The sequence below is a fragment of the Pimephales promelas genome, chromosome 14 (genome assembly GCF_988280905.1).
Source record: "Pimephales promelas chromosome 14, fPimPro1.hap1.1, whole genome shotgun sequence".
Lineage (NCBI taxonomy): Eukaryota > Metazoa > Chordata > Actinopteri > Cypriniformes > Leuciscidae > Pimephales > Pimephales promelas.
In genome coordinates, this window is record NC_142782.1 from 26,963,781 (window position 1) to 26,980,546 (window position 16,766).

General features: G+C 38.7%; 1 protein-coding gene across 6 annotated transcripts in view; it reads right to left on the reverse strand.

Annotated features, from left to right (window-relative positions):
* pde4d (phosphodiesterase 4D, cAMP-specific) overlaps positions 1–16,766 on the reverse strand; it is a 113,388-nt gene that overhangs the window by 67,900 nt on the left and 28,722 nt on the right. Inside the window, exon 1 of one of the 6 annotated variants that reach the window (XM_039675904.2) lies at positions 6,890–7,393. The exons of 3 other annotated variants lie outside the window; for them this stretch is intronic. In XM_039675904.2, coding sequence (XP_039531838.2) covers positions 6,890–7,146 — 257 coding nt within the window. In that variant the 5' untranslated portion in view covers positions 7,147–7,393. Of the gene's footprint in view, positions 1–650; positions 862–2,191; positions 2,384–6,889; positions 7,394–16,766 lie in introns of those variants that run through there. 2 more of the 6 variants (XM_089119757.1, XM_089119759.1) reach the window with 2 other exon arrangements.

Consider the following 16,766-nt stretch of genomic DNA (forward strand, 5'->3'; position numbering starts at 1 on the left):
ACTTTAAGTTGTATTTGAGAGAATAAAAATCAAAATTATTATTAATATTTAATTGTATTACTTTTTAAAATGTTTACTTTATTTATTTTTTTCAATATATTTTTCTTGTAATTTCTCCAGACTCATTAGCACCCCCCTGCATCCCAGTGCAAATTTCACTAAACCGCAGAAATCCTTGAAAAGTTACGCCTCTAAATTCATTCCCCCTTTAAAGCACTGCGCCTAAAAACTATTAAAGCTAGTTTACCTCACTAATCAACTAGCAGCTGATGAACGACTATTCAACCCTCTTCCAGACCCATAGCTAACATGCACATAAGTGTGTGTGGATATAGAACAAAAAAACAGCTGTGTGTACCGACTTGTACTTGCTAGGCCTGCTAGGACAAATCTGAAGTGCCTGTCTATAGCTATGCATCAGTTCACAGCCACTCTCATCTGTACAAAAGTATTCGGCTTGTCGTTAACATGACCTTCTGTTGTCTCTGTCTGGTAGTCACCTCATTCCCTCTCCAGAGAAAACAAATGCTTTGATCAAGTTATTGCCTTCTGAGAGTAGAAGCTCAAGCCTCCCACGCATCACAGTACTGCAGGGTGACTGGCAGAGAGCACTGCAACAATGTTGTGAGCTTGCCTCTTTTTTGTAATACCTGTGTTGCATGTACGCCTGCTATCTTCTCGCTGCTGGTTGACATGGGCACCTCGGCTGAAGTCCATCTCTTTCCACCCACACCTTTTTTCCTGCCTCTCCAGCACTTTTCAGACTTTTCCTGAAGCACGATGCACGCTCAACCCTTCATACATATGGAATCAGCGTTCTGGGCGCTGCAGCTGTGAAAGCTAACAGGGATTTCAGCAAAGCTTCCGCTGAAATGAGATGCAGGATGAGAAATGAAACATACGGCAGGATAGAAAAATCTGCGTGCGAGGCACTGCAGTGGTCTGAAGCTTTGGGAGGGTATTATGGGTTGATTGTGGATCTGTTATGGGAAAAGTAGAAGTTATAGGACTGGGAGAAGGTCACCTCCCCCTCTCAACCATGCTGGGAGTGGAGGAAAGACAGCATAGAGTCTGATTTGGGTTCTTTCAAAGTCCATTAAAAGCAAGACAGTTCACTCAGTCATCTTGACAATGGCAATTTCTCTCAGTATTTTCTCTATAGTGGTCCTTGTTTCCGGTTCTATCTGTTCTGCACGCACTCTTTCTATCTTATCCGCTCAACTTGCTTACATCCCTCCTCGCATTCTTCAGTTCAAGGCCACTGGAATTCTCTCAAACCTTTTTTTCTAACTTATTACTAAGGTAACTCACAGTGCTGGAGAGCAGGAATGAAAGGGAGGTGATGGAATCGTGACTGTGTGTACTTCTGTGTGTTTGTTTTTTTTTTTGTGTGTTTCTGTGTGAGCGAGAGCATGACTATGCCGGAGTGTGAGGGGGAGAGGGAGCGAGAAAACGAGTGCACAGCGTGCATGCAGTGGTGCTGATGATCTGTATCGTACATTTGTAAAAAAATATACAGTATCTCTAGTTTGTTTCAGTGTTAGTGAGAGGAAATATAACAAGAAAATTTGATTTGAGGACTGTTGTAAACGCTTCATGATCGCTCATCTTTTCAAACACGTACCATGGCTGTGCGAAGTGCTTCTTTTTATCACAGTGGGCATCCAGGCATATGCAATGTAAAACATCTCCAGTCTAAATTACTTCCAATGAAAGATTCAAAAGCCCACTGCGAGTATATTAGCTCTGACCATATCTGCCCTAACCAAATGTAGAAAAAGAACAACATTCGAGGCGCACAACCTTCTCCGCCATGATTCATAAGAAAAATTAATGGCGAACTGAGCCTATAAGGATTACCAGCATTTCCAAATAAGCAGTAAATTATTATTTCATTCTATCACCTGAACATCCTCATTCCAAACAAGAACATTGCAAACAAGACACATGTGGGTATATCAGACTTAAAGGATAATTCCGGTATTTAACACCTTGAGTCTATTTTGTAGTTTGTTTTGAATGAAATAGAGAGGTGGACTTAGAAATTTTGATATTGGGTCCCGACTCCTGTCTCGACTTTTTGACTTTTTTAGAATCGCCTGTGACAGCGTTAGACTGGGTGCCTATGGGCATGCACAAACATGTCCATAAAACAACCCTTAACGTTAATTTTCAAAACTGTGCAACTCACCGAGTGGTTGGTGGTGTTCGTTGATGTTCTGATACAAGTAGCCAAGCGAAATACCGTTTCTGTCGTGTTTTATTTGTCATTTTTTTAAATCGCATTAATGTCTGCTGGAGGACTCAGTGCTCGTTGATATTACTGCGCTAGCTACCGGAAAAGGAAAGGGGTCTGTTTACATTTGGTTGTAGTCTTTTCGCTCGGTTCTCCAGGTGTTTCTCAATGTCAAGGATACTTCCTTGGCAGGACGGGTCCTTCCAAGTCATTTCCTTCAGAGGCTAGGCAAGGGTCCTCTTTAGCGTTTGGAGAACACGTAATGGAACAGGCTAGCAAGTGCACGTCATTGCGTCATTACATCAGTGAAAGGTCCGCTTCGGCGCTGCAAAAATCATAGTGCTGGTGTACTGCACTTTTATTTGACAGTCCTTATTTTGTCTTGTCAGTCCTCATAGAAATAAATAAAGTATAAGGGATAATGTATAACCAGGCGGTTGTTATAGTGTATACAACCCCGCAAACTCTAAAGCAGAGGGGTCTTGATTGAATCAGCCTGAAGGGGTTGTACCTACCAAACGGCTACCTACCAAATAAATCAATAATTTGACACAAAATATTTATTTAAAAAGGAGTTTATTCATTCAAAAACGATTATATTACCGGAGTGAACAGAACTAGCACTACGTCCATAGCAACATGATCTAGCTGTTAAAACACATGCAATGGTAAAATATGTAACCAACAAAAAAGCTATAACGTTATATGAAGTAAAAATTAAAAAGTTAATCACCAGTAAAAGGGAACACCTTTAAATCCCCTCAGCAAATTTGAGCCGACATGTTAAATAGTTTAACAAACATTAAATAAATGGCTAAACTGAAATTATACTTGCCTACATTTGAAAGCATATTGCCGTTATTACTCCGACTCCGCTAACGGTCGTCATTTTTTTTATTTTTTGAACAAGATAGCAAAGCTGCGCATAGGATTGTGGGTGATTTAAGAGCGCGAAGGCTACACATATGCATCCTTTCCTGTGTATGGGATATTTTCCGAACGAAGGACTCAGTCCTTGGTTGAATTTCTGAGGATCCTCGACATTGGAACGGTCCTTCGACGGACGTCGATGACGTAGCATCCTCGAAATTCCGGCTTCCGAGGATCCTTCCTTGACATTGAGAAACGCCTTCCGTCTCTCAGAAGGCTAGCGTGAGCAGAGCAACTGTGCTCCCAGATTTTTTTTACAGTGCGCTAGATACCGTGTTCCATACAGCGTCCTGGTTGTCGCCATCAAGTGGTCGGGAGTGTGCTAACGCTTCAGACTCAAATATTGAGCGGAAGTTTATACGCGGTTGTGAGGTATCTGAATAAATAGTTCCACAATAGCAAACAACACGGATTGAAAGCATATATAGCGCCGATATATTTGTTTTTAAATCATCAACGAACACCACCAACCACTCGGTGAGTTGCACAGTTTTGAAAATGAACGTTAAGGGTTGTTTTAAGGACATGTTTGTGCATGCCCATAGACAGCCAGTCTAACACTGTCACAGGCGATTCTAAAAAAGTCAAAAAGTCGAGACAGGACCCAATATCGAAATTTCTAAGTCCACCACTCTATTTCATTCAAAACATACTACAAAATAGACTCAAGGTGTTAAATACCGGAAACACGTTTACAACATAGCAAAAAAAAGACACTTTGCAATTGCTTATTGAAGGATTGAGTGTTAGCTTACATGGTGTCAACGTTTTGCTGGAAAGCAAATTTGTGTGCCAAATGAGGTAGCAAACAGAAAACAAAATTTCAAATGGAATTTGAATACATGCAAGTAGATGCCCAACCATATTTACTTGACTTGTACTTGAAAAAAGAAATGACCCAAGTAAGAGAGATTTCTATCTGAGGCCATCTAAGAGATCACCTATCAAATGGCGAAGCCTCGGGCTCCATTTCACTTGATTGATGGAACCATCTTCCAGTGCAGGGGCGAAATAATGGTGTTAAAAAAGGCATCTGAATCCAACAGCTGTTGAGCCAAAGTGATCTCGTATTCTACCGTTTACACAAAACAGCTCTCCCACCACTCAAATGTGGGCCAATTAATCGCATCTAAAACACAGCAGGGATTTTTCCTCATGTAGATGGGTAACATTTACAAAGGGATCTCTTGAGAGCAAAAATACAGATACATCAATAATGTCTAGCTGTCTTAGTCAATTGACAAATGAGAAGCACTGTCTGCACAACAAGCAAAACCTAATAGCACGTGACAAGGGCATATTTCTCATTATTGAACACCTTTGACTTTGGATTCTTGTATGCATGCATGTTATCACTACAAACTATGTCTGCAGAAAAATAACATATGCTTGAATTATGATGGCAAACGCACAGGGCCATCTACATTAAAACAGCTTTAATGAGCATAGACGCTGACACCTTGATTACACCCCTGCGGTTCTGAATGATGATATTCTCTGGAAAGCCGTCTCTAATCAAACAAGCTGATAGACTTTGGATGAGTGCACCGATTCAGAGGCTTTCTAGAACGGCCAGACCGTTTCTCTGAAAAGAAATTCTCGAGGTTAGGGATCAATACAAATGAGAATGTATGCTATGTGTGATTTCTTTTCAATTAAAGTCACCTTGACCTCAAAATAAACAAATCTTTTTTGAATACTATAGTGTTAATTATTAATGATTTATCTGTGCACACAATATTTTTTGTGCCCTTGTAATCTTTAAAGGGATACTCCACCATGTTATTCCCTTAACTAAGACGAGTTGATACATCACTCTCGTCTCAGTGCGTGCACTCAATCGCTCTGGTGCGCAAGACACTTTAATAGCACTTAACTAGCCCAGTTCATTCATTAGGATCCAAGCAGAGAAGCGAACAAACACCTCCACTTTTTCCCTATTTAAATACAGTTACTCGAGTAGTGTAACTCGACCAAGAATGGTGACACAAAATAAAACGTTGCGCTTTTCTAAGCATGTAAAGTGGATAACTATATAATGTATGGTGGAATACCACAGCAAGTGATTGGGAGTACTTCGACTCGGTGCATATATATCTATGGAGTCGGCGCAGTAATATCATCACTCCGGGGAGGGAGAGGATTTTTCACAAGCACTTGCTGTGATATTCCCCAATACATTATAGTTATCCACTTTACATGCTTAGAAAAGTGCAACGTTTTATTCTGCTTGGATCCTAATGAATGAACTGGGCTAGTTTAGTGCTATTAAAGTGTCTCACGCGCCAGAGCGATTGAGTGCACGCACTGAAACGAGAGAGATATGTATCAACTCGTCTTAGTTAAGGGAATAACATAGTTTAATATGAAAAAAACAGTGGAGTATCCCTTTAATCAAAATCTCCTTGCAAAAAAAAAAACTCTTCTCTGATGATTTACTGGCGCAATGGCGGGACACCTGTCACTCAACATGATATCACAGCAATAGCAAACCACAATCATCCAATCAATTCCCACTGGACAAAATCAAGTCCCGGCTTATATTTTTCTTAATATAAGAAGCCATTTCACTCAGATTGACTCAGTCACAATAGGTATGAAATGTTGATCGCTACTTCCGTTTCATGCTGACTTTAAAGTAGCGATCAACATTTCAAATAAATGCATGTTATAGATCTTAAAAGTGAACAATTCATCTTTACAAACCTTTGCATTTAGAATGTTTAATCAAAATGTGATAACTGGATCTTCCGGTGTAAACGTTCCGTAAACTCCGTTTCTGCAATCTAACGTTCATCTGTCTCCATTTTTGAGTGCAATGGCCACATTGAAGAAAAAAAAAAGATAAAACGGATTTCTTTTCCAATAATCCGTTACACAACGGGGAAGAAAGTATCTGTCACTACTTTGGTTTCATTGCAACTTGAGACAAGGCCATTGATGGCATTCTTTATATATTAAAATGGCACTGATAACTGTTTCCGCTTGGCACATCTCTCTGGTGTTGGATCCGAAATGGGTAAAAGGCTAAAGACAGCTACTGAAACTGATAAATGTATTTCAAAAGTGGCTTGTGACAGTAATCCGGAAAGCGAGGGGGCAGCAGGAAAGGAAGTGTGAAATTAAGATTGAAGAAAGCAATGCAAAAATCCTTCCTGGAGCCTAGTAATCTGACATATTCAACAACAATAACAACAAAAAAACAATTATTTCCATCATTTCCACTGGCAAGAAATTGGAAGATATTGGAGGATGAATTGCAATATGTAATTCTTCTTCCCTCAGTGTTCGCTTTAAGGGGGAAAGCTTGAAAGCGCGTTTATGCAGTTATGATTTATTCAATAGTGGCCGAGAGCATCTGCCAGGTGTTATGGAAAGACCAGATATATCAAAAGAGAACATGCACATTCATATTTGTTTGTTTGCGCACCAAAAAGCATGCCGGCGGGCTGAAAACGCCAGTCAACAATCAAAGTGACGCAGAAACCAGCAGGTGACAAGTACGAAGCATATGGAAATGATTCCGAAAGACACAACAAACAGAGCAAAACTTCTCACGCATGTTAACTGTTTGACAAGAGACTACAACATACGTACAAGCACACCTTTTGCAGCTCTAACGGCTGACAGCATCCTATAATAAAGCCAAGCCACAAATAAAAATACAAGGACACCCAAAAAAAAAAAAAAAAAAATCCACACTGACAGCAGGCAAGGTCCTACCAAGTGTGTGCCACGGTGAACCGCCTCTGTTTGTGGCTGTTGTTGTTGATAAGCATCCGTCGGAGGAGGCGCGGGGAGTTCCGTGGCGACAGCCGGGGCGAAATAGAGGAGGGTGGGCGGCGGTGCCCCCGGGGTCGCTCCTGCTGCAGGAGGTTCTCCCTCAGGATCTTCACCAGGTCCTCGTTCAGCCCGACGTGCTTGGGCATGGGCGGCACTGCCAGCGTGTCCTGGTGGCCCACGGCCGCTTGCTGGGCCATCCTCACGCTTCGCCCTTCCTTCTCCCGCTGCTGGGGGCAAAAACAAAAAAATGTCCACTAATCCGGCGGAAAACTCCCCAGGGCAGGGGAGAGCAAGGGTGAGCGAACGAACTCTGGGCGTCTCTGCGGACCCCGCACGGGCTGCTTGCCGTACAAACGAGTGACTGGAATTAATCTGCGAAAAAGCAGGAGAGCGGAAGATTGCGTGCTCCTGTCAGGACAACTGCCGAGCTGTGATGGTGTGCTTGTGAGAGAGAAGAGGAACGAGAGAGAGAGGGAGAGAGAGAGAGGGGATGGGAGGGAGGGAGGAGAGACGGAGCGAGCTGTCGATCTGCAGCGCTTCACTAACTGCTGACTGCAAGCCACCACTTCGCTAAAGAGCCATTCAAATTATGTGCGTGTGTGTGTGTGTGTGTGTGTGTGTGTGTGTGTGCGGGGGGCATGGAGCAAGTGGCCACTGCTGCCAAGAAGCAACTTTTCTCTTTTTTTCCTCTCTCCCTATCTGTCGGTGTAATTCCCACAAATTTATGACAAGGATGTGTGCATTAATGCGTGTGAGTGGAAATAGTGTGTGTGTGTGTGTTTGCTCATCCTTTGATCACTGAGCAGCTGTTCTAAATATGATTTTATTATGTAGACTTCGTGCTGCCAAACATTTCACAAGAAGAAAAGCCTCATGAGGTAAGGATAGACAAAGATTAATGAATCCTGACAGGAGCCGGCTATAAATATTGCTTATGATCATCACAGCATGATTATTTTAATAACACTTAGCTGTAGGGAAGAAAAAAATCTCTTTAATCTTTCAATCATTTCTCCTAGAAAACAATGAAATGGAACTGAGACTTGCTGAAAGTGACAGTTAACCCACCCAAATTTGTTTTCTTTTTTAAATCAGTCTTTACTTTGTTCCAAAACTGTATTACTTTTACTTCTGCTGAAACATAAAAGAAGATATTCTGGGCAATGTTTCAAACAGAAGTCAAAGGACTCCAATGTTTATTGTTTCCCAACGTTTTTTAAAATATGATTTTGTTTTCTGCAGGAGTCATGCAGGTTTGGCTGAATGAAAGAGGTTTAATGAAAGAATACATGCTAAGCATACAATAGCAAAAGGCTTTTTAATGAACAAAGGTCCACAAATGTACACAAAACTTAATGAAATATGTTTGGTAAAAATAGAAAATATTTAAGAAGAGCATTCATTTAGTTGTATACACACACGTTTCCATATAATTGTTTTTGTAATGTAATGTTTTGTAATAATCTCAGAGTTTACTGGGTTTTACTTGACTATTTTTGTATTGGTGGTGGTATTCTAAAAAATAAACATTGTCACATGTTTATCTTTCTTCTCGCTGATTCCTGATGATTAGAGGACAGTTACTTGAGTCGTCGCCTGTCATTTCAAAGAATAGTACAACGGCGAGCGCATCAAGTATAAACGCCACCCTGATTGGCCTATTGATAAAAATCGAGAATCGAATCGAGGATTTAGAGAATCGTGACACCCCTAGTTGGGAGTGAGAATATGTTGGTTCAATGAATGAACTGTCACAAACATATTGTAACTTCCAATACAAATTAAAGTGTCTGCTAAAAAAAAATGAAATTTAAAAAAAAAATTAAAAAGTGTCTGCAAAATGCATAAATGAAATGAAAATCTCTCCCTAGGAGAGATCCCAACATCTGCGACAAAATTCATATTCAATCTAGGATCTCCATGTCTCCTAAGCGAGAATATAGCAAGTATTAGCATCTCTATAAGATCTATACCGTCCGTTGCTTTGTGTTAGTGTGCAAATGCTAGTAATATCCAAAAATGACAATTATATACAAATCTTCTTTTTGTATACCTACTTGCATTTTCCCCAAACACAGAAACTAATTCTCAATAATCCCAAAACATAATCACTGTCATAATAAATAGACATCAAATGCAACACTGTTTGTGACAATGAGGTCAACAGCACTTCTCTGCCTGTCCATTTAACTCACCTGAACTGGTGATACCATCGTTAACCCATTTAGTTCTAGTCATTTACCAGATGCTGTTTCCTAAAGCACTTCTAATGGGGAGAATCCTCACTGTAGAAGCATCAGGTTACAGTAAGTGTTTTGCTTAAGGGCACAATGGTAATTCAATGGGTGATTCAAAGGCTTTCAGTTTGCAGCCTATAGATCTTTAATCACTTCAGGACATCACCCCCTGCCGAGTGCAACAGACTGTCATTGGTTTAAAAAAAACAAGCACCACATCACTAATAACTGATAACAAGTCTGCAGGGGACATTAAGATAACCCTCTGGGCTTTTTGAGAAGAGAAGCGTTCAACATGGTTTCATTAGTTCACATCTGTCTCTGTGCACACTGTGAGCTTGCCAGCTGTTATCAGAGAAAGATGTATTCACCTTTACTCAGTTTAAAGGGATAGTTCACTTTGAAATACTTTTTTGATATGTTTTAGCTTACCTCAATGGCATCCAAGATGTAGGTGTCTTTGTTTCCAGAGTATTTTCAATTCTGATATTTTTCGGGCAAACCGTTGTTGTCTATCAGTCATATAATGGAGGTCTATGGAGCCCACCTCAAATAGCATGCACAGAAAAGTCCAAATTAAGAGAAGTACTTGTACTAAATCTAAAAGAGTTTGCAGACTATCTCTCAGATCCATTGGTCAATAATGATAAAGCAATAATTGTTGGAGATTTGAATATACACGTAGATAACACAAAAGATGTGTTAGCGGCTGCGTTTACAGATTTATTAAACTCCTTTGGGGTCAAGCAAAACGTCAGTGGTCCCACTCATCGTCTAAATCATACACTAGATTTAATTATATCATATGGAACCAATTAAACCGATATAGATATTATACCGCAAAGAGATGACGTCACTGATCATTATATGGTAACTTGCATACTACATACTGCTAATCTACTGTTAACTTCTTGATAATTGTGGCAAAATCTTACTTTCACAAGCAAAGATTTCTTATGAAAATTCCTATTTTTTTGTGTTTTTATGTGAAGTAAATAACCAAATCTCTTATGGAAATCGATAATAAAACATGTTTTTCTTTTCTGAAGAAATATGATGAGATCTTTAATGTACCATGATGATTAGTATCTGTTTGCCGTTTATTTTTTATTTTTTCCTTTCTCTCTCTCTTCTTTCCCTCTTTATTCTGTTTATGCAAGAATATATCTACTTGTTCAAAATATACATTGTTGGAAATGATCCAGATGTTTAAGAGGTGCCTGTTTGCACAATTGTAAAACAATTACTGAATAAAATAAATAAATAAATAAATAAATACTACATACTGCTGAAATTTGTCCTGTTGCTTCACGTTATCAACCAGGCAGCACAATCCTTCCAAACACTATAGATACAGTAGATTCTCAAATAGCTTACCTGATCTATCTCAGCTGCTCAGTGACCCCAAACAAACAGACATGACCTAGAGGAAATGACTAGCAGTTTGAGCACCATTTTCTCTAGTACATTAGAAATTGTTGCACCAATTAGATTAAAAAAGGACAGAGAGAAAACTACAGCACCATGGTACAACAGTGCTACGCATGCTATTAAGAGAGAAACTCGTAACTTGGAGCGTAAATGAAAATGAACTAATTTAAAGGTCTTTAGAATCGCATAGTATATAACTTTATAAAAAGGCTCTAAAAGCAGCCAGGGCTGAGCATCTCCGCAAACTAATAAAAAAATAACCAAAATAATCCAAGGTTTTTATTTAACACAGTGGCTAGACTAAAAAATAAACACAGTTATCACCAGAGCAAAATATTCCATTACAGTATAGTAGTAATGATTTTATGAATTTCTTCACTGAGAAAATAGAAAGCATCAAAAACACAATTGTAAATGTACAATCTTTTATGGTATCTTATGATTTCGGCCTCAATTATCACCCCTCAAGAACAACTACACTGCTTTACAACTATAGGACAGGAAGAGCTAAATAAACGTATCATTGCATCTAAACCAACAACATGTTTATTAGATCCAATACCCACTAAACAACTGAAAGAAGTGTTACCTGTAGTGGAAGAGCCTCTTCTCAATATTATTAACTTGTCTTTATTTTCAGGTCATGTTCCAAGAATATGCTGGCGGTAATAAAAACCTCTTATTAAGAAACCACAATTAGATCCAAATAACCTAACAAATTACAGACCCATTTCAAATCTTCCATTCATGTCCAAAATAATAGAAAAAGTTGTGTCCGCTCAATTGTGCTCTTTCTTGCAAGAAATTAACATTAACGATGTGAAGGCCCAAATTTTAGTCTTCCCAAACATATCAACAACTTCAAGGCTTTAAGTGGTGGTCTGAAATACCACATTGGATGTAATGTTAATATTTAAACGATTCTTTTTCTTGTCAAGAATTATTAATGTGACTTCAGATCAGTAGATTTAGCAATATTAGTTGCGCTCCAAATAAATCTCTTGACATCATGAAATACTAGAGAGCGCACGTCACATCTCCTCATAAACTTGCACTGGTTGCCAATTGCCCTTCGCATCAAATTCAAGGCACTGATGTTTGCCTACAGAACAACCACTGGCTCTGCACCCCTATACCTACTGTAAAACTCAACACTTCAGACCTATGTGCCCCCCAGAAGCTTGCATTCGGCAAGTGAACAACACCTTGTGGTGCCATCCCAAAGAGGCACAAAATCACCACAAAAAAATGTTCACTAACACTCAGTATGATATACTGTATATATATACTGTATATATATACCGTATATATATATATATATATATATATATATAGAGAGAGAGAGAGAGAGAGAGAGAGAGATAATTTTTTATTCTTTTTTTTTATTCTGAGCCTTTGGATTTCAGCTCATTCAAGGATAGTTAGGACACCAGACATCAACTCTCACCAGCTCTGTTTCTGGGCTGTCAATCTTTCATCAAGTATATAGTCCATATAAAAGGAGCGTAAAACATAAGAAAAAGACAATCAAATACACCATCTAGCGAGATATTTGATCTCTGCTCGCTTTTCCTGGGTTAAAAAAAAATGTCACTATACACTTGACTCGAGATTTATCATTTCATGATTTTAACAACTGATTTGGTACACCTCACCATCAGTATGCACATTCAGTATGCACATCTGTCAACCTCAATGCGTGCATGTTCTTTGGGTTGTGTCATAGTAACTGGTAGAACACTGCATTGTGTGTTCACTTCCCCCTCCCCACTTCTCCCTGCATGACGTCTGAGTGTGTTTCTCCACTGTTACCCTTGGCAACATGGATGGAGAGAGACAAGTGTGTGTGTGGTAAGAATTGACTCAGAGCTAGAGATTTAACGGAGGAATGAAAGGAGACAAATCCTCAGAATGCAGCTCCAAACCAAGTGCTGGTGATATGCATACATGAACGCCTCATACAAACACTCTCTAGGTGAACCACACAGAACCGCTCGAGAAACATGAAATACTTCAAAGAAAGAAAGAAAAAAAGGGATAAAGAAAGAACAACTTTTAAACACACTTTAATTTACAAATTAAACTAAGAAAACAAATCAAAAGAAACAAATAAATAATTCTAATCACCAATTAAATACCAGATTCCCTGATTTACAGTCACCAGAACCGCTCCAACACCCCATCTCGGTTCAAAATAAGTGTGCCGATAATAGGTATTTTCAGTGACCACTCTTGACTTCAAAGACTTCTGATGTGTCTCGTGGCTAGTTTAGATTCCTACTGTATATCGGCAACCCAATATAAATACACTATTGGTATACGAGAAACCCAATTTTACAATGATTTCTCCCAACAATTAAAAAATTCTCCTTCATGTGAAGATACACTGTCAGTTCAAAGCTAGACTAAAAACACTCTTTGAATTATAGAAGTCTATAGTGTGTTATGTGTATGCAAGGTCAATGTTAGGGTGCATAGATTAGGTCAGCTGGAACTGGGAACACTTCCCATAAATCCTGATGTACTCGTTACATAAAGCCTAGTTCACACTACATGATTTTAAGCCCGATTTAAGCCCGATTTGCAAATCGTTGAGTCACCGACAAGTCAGGGTGTTATCGTGTGCAAATCGCGGGCGATTAGCGGACGATTAACGCTCGCCAATCTGTTAGTATGAAAGAGCCAACAACGTATCAAAGACAGCTCGCAGACACGTCGCCGAGCTCAGAAAAATATCTAGCATGCTAGATATCCAGAGCTGTCGCGCGACTCAATCTCAGTGATGTCATGAGCTAGAGCCAATCAGAGCAAGGTATGGGTTGAGGTCACCGGGTAAATACGCGAAATGCGCGATTTTCGAACAAAGACGTCCAATAGGAGTTTGCAGAAAGATCAGCAACATGTCAAGAAAGCAATGGACTCAAGATTTAGATCAAAATTTAATCGAACTGTGGCAGGAGCATGAATGCCTTTATGATGTGGGACATGAGATGTACCACAACCGCATCCAGAAAGAGAAAAGGTGGACAGAAATCGCAAACGCCCTCAAACAGTGAGCAAAATGTTATTGGAAATGTACATTAAATCTTACTGTAATTCTGTTTGTTGTGATATATTATATTGTGAAGTAAGAAGATATTCAGTTCAAGGATTTAATTGTCATATTTAGTTTGAATTAAAACAAAAGAATTAGTGGGGGTGCATAACTGAGAATTAATGAATAATGCATTTTCTTTATTAATTCTAGACTTTACTGTTGAGGGCCGTATCCCTGCGAACGCTTGTAGATGAGATTGAATCGTTGGGTGACAGAGTTGTTGTCCAATCCTGTAGTGCGTCAGCTCCAGTTGCGGATCAATCATGATGTGTCGTTTGGTGTGAACGGCTCAACAACTTGAACACTCCTGATTTCACAGGGAGCAAGTCATGTAGTGTGAACTGCACAGTTCAGCCCGATGTTTTGAAATCATGTAGTGTGAACTAGGCTTAAGTAGATTGGCATCTACACTATTAGTCTCTCTGTTTATCCCGAGGTTTACTGCAGTCTAACGAAAGATCTGTGCCTGGACTCGACAGCAACACAGTCCTGAATTGGCAACTAGTCCCTCCCCTGTGAAGGCCATCTTCCCTTTACCTCTGTACAGATAATCCTTGTCGGGATAATTCCGGTTCACATGGCCGAAACGATAAAATTCTGTATCTATTATAAATTAAAGGCCAGACAAGTAGTTTGTTGAGGGTTGGTTTTTTAGGGAATAACTACATGACTACGCACATACTGTACGTATATTCAAACGCGCATACCTTGCCATCAGCGTTCTCAGAGGTTTGCGTTTTTAAAGTTTGCATAGAGAGAACTTTTCTGTTCAAAATTTGGTTTTCTGAGTTTTCTGTTAAAATTTACTTTACTTTCCAATTATCACTGTAAAGCACTTTATTACTTTTTTACAATTTGTATTATAATTATTATGTATTATTGTTATTAATATATTGATGTTAATTTATATTTTTATTAATAATTTATAAAAAAGTATTATTCATTTGAATATAATACCAATACATAATCACACCAATATCATAATAGTATTATTATTATTATTATATACATTATATTTATTATTTATTTTTAAATGATAATTATTTATATTTTTATTCATAATATTTGATATATAATTATAGCTATTTTTTAAGTTTTAACCTGCCTATTATGTGATAATATATATATATATATATATATATATATATTAAATAATATACAGTATTACATCAATAACAATCAAATGAAGAATCAAAAATAAACTGAAAATCCTCAAACCAAACTGGCTCCTAATCACTATATTTTATTAATCTTTTCTCAGACTTGAATCAAATGAAATCACTATAGGGAATAATTTCAAAATTACAAAAATAAGTAATAATTCCGGATGCATTGTGTTATAAGAATTTGGGCGGAAAATGTGCTTAATAGTTACAAAAACATTTAATTTCTTATTTTTGGAGTGAAATGTAACCTAAAGATGTAATCGTAATGTTTATTCCTCTAGCCCCAACCATGTCAAGTTGAATACTCCGAAATATATTCCTGGCTCAAACTGCATAGACAGTGAAGTATATATTGAACATCATAAATGCAAAGTGTTTCTTTGTGTTGATGAGGCTCCACGACCTCTATGGCCATTTAGCAGTTCATTCGCACTGACTTACTAACTGCCTTCCAGCTGATAAGGGAGAACTCGGTTCCAGAGCACCTTGTGTGAATCATAGCTGTGGCACCCTTCAAGCACAACAGTATAAAAAGACCCTGACATGCTGAGAGATCAGGTGTATAAAGGATGTCCTCAAACACTTTCAATCAAATGTGAAGAAGTGACATATCTTTTCACACACATTGTGATTTTATCATTATTGCAGCAAGGCTGTCATACCTTTGTGTTGTTGTGAGCACTTTGAAAATCAAGGTATAAAAAAACATCAACTAAAATTAGATTGCACTGTTGTGCGTTGGCTGCCAAGTATTTTAATTGATAAATGGAGCCACTTTAGATTCTAAAATAAACTGTTTCTATTTTAGAAACAGAGAGAACAAAGTAACTCCACATGTGTATATGGATGGACTAAAATAAAATGACAGGAAAGGTCAACTTAAAGGAACATTTCCTCCAAAAATTCAAATTGTGTAACGCCATTAAAAGCCTAACAGATGTGGTCAATTTACCGTGGCTGTTTCATATTTCCAAAACGAGAAATTTTCATTTTTGGGTGAACTATTCCTTCTGAGCTGCAGGTCACAGTGGTGTACACTGCACACACTTAAGGAACAGCATTAGAAAGCTTGAGTTCCATGGACAGAAAACCTAAAGTGAAACATCTCCCTCTACTGGATAACTGGATTCAAACCATGATATGTTAGGTTTGCTGTTCTTTATTTTCCCTTCAGCGTCAGAGGTGATGGGCACTCTACGTTGTGTTTATGAATAAAGATACTTCAAACCCGGCCAGCAACATACACTGTTGACGCAGAGGATTGCAGCGGGTTTCTACTACAAAGCTCAATGCATTTTGAGATGCAGCCATAGCTTTTCTCCACCGAATGGGTGCGTATGATCAACTGTTCAAACTCCGTCAAGGTAATTCTTCCCTCAGTGTATATTCTATTCAGTTCCGAACTTTAGCGGCATCTTGCGGCTGGAATGAGACTGCCCTTTCGCCAGGATCTCAACCCGGAAGTGCGCCACCTGATGGTAATTTATGACGACACTGTCGGTTTGGAGGGTTTCATTTGGAAAGCTGTGCATATCTCCCAACCTGGATCAATCCGCTCTTCATCCTCACCTCACCATCCGTCACCCTTCCAGCACATGAAATTCAGATCTGATTTATAAATGTAATTCTTGCTAACTTATTTTTAATTTTATATTATTGCACTTCAACTTCAACAATAATTTAACCATAACACAGCTAAATTTCCACAACAGTATGATAAAACCAACAAAATATTGAACAATACTCCGATAAAGAACTACTCATGCTCTCATTGAACACAAGAGGGCATAATAGTATCAGAAACAAATTCCTCTACAGCTACAGCATATCTGACGGTGTTTGCATGGTCCAAACTGTCATTTATTTATATTCCACATTCAAATTTA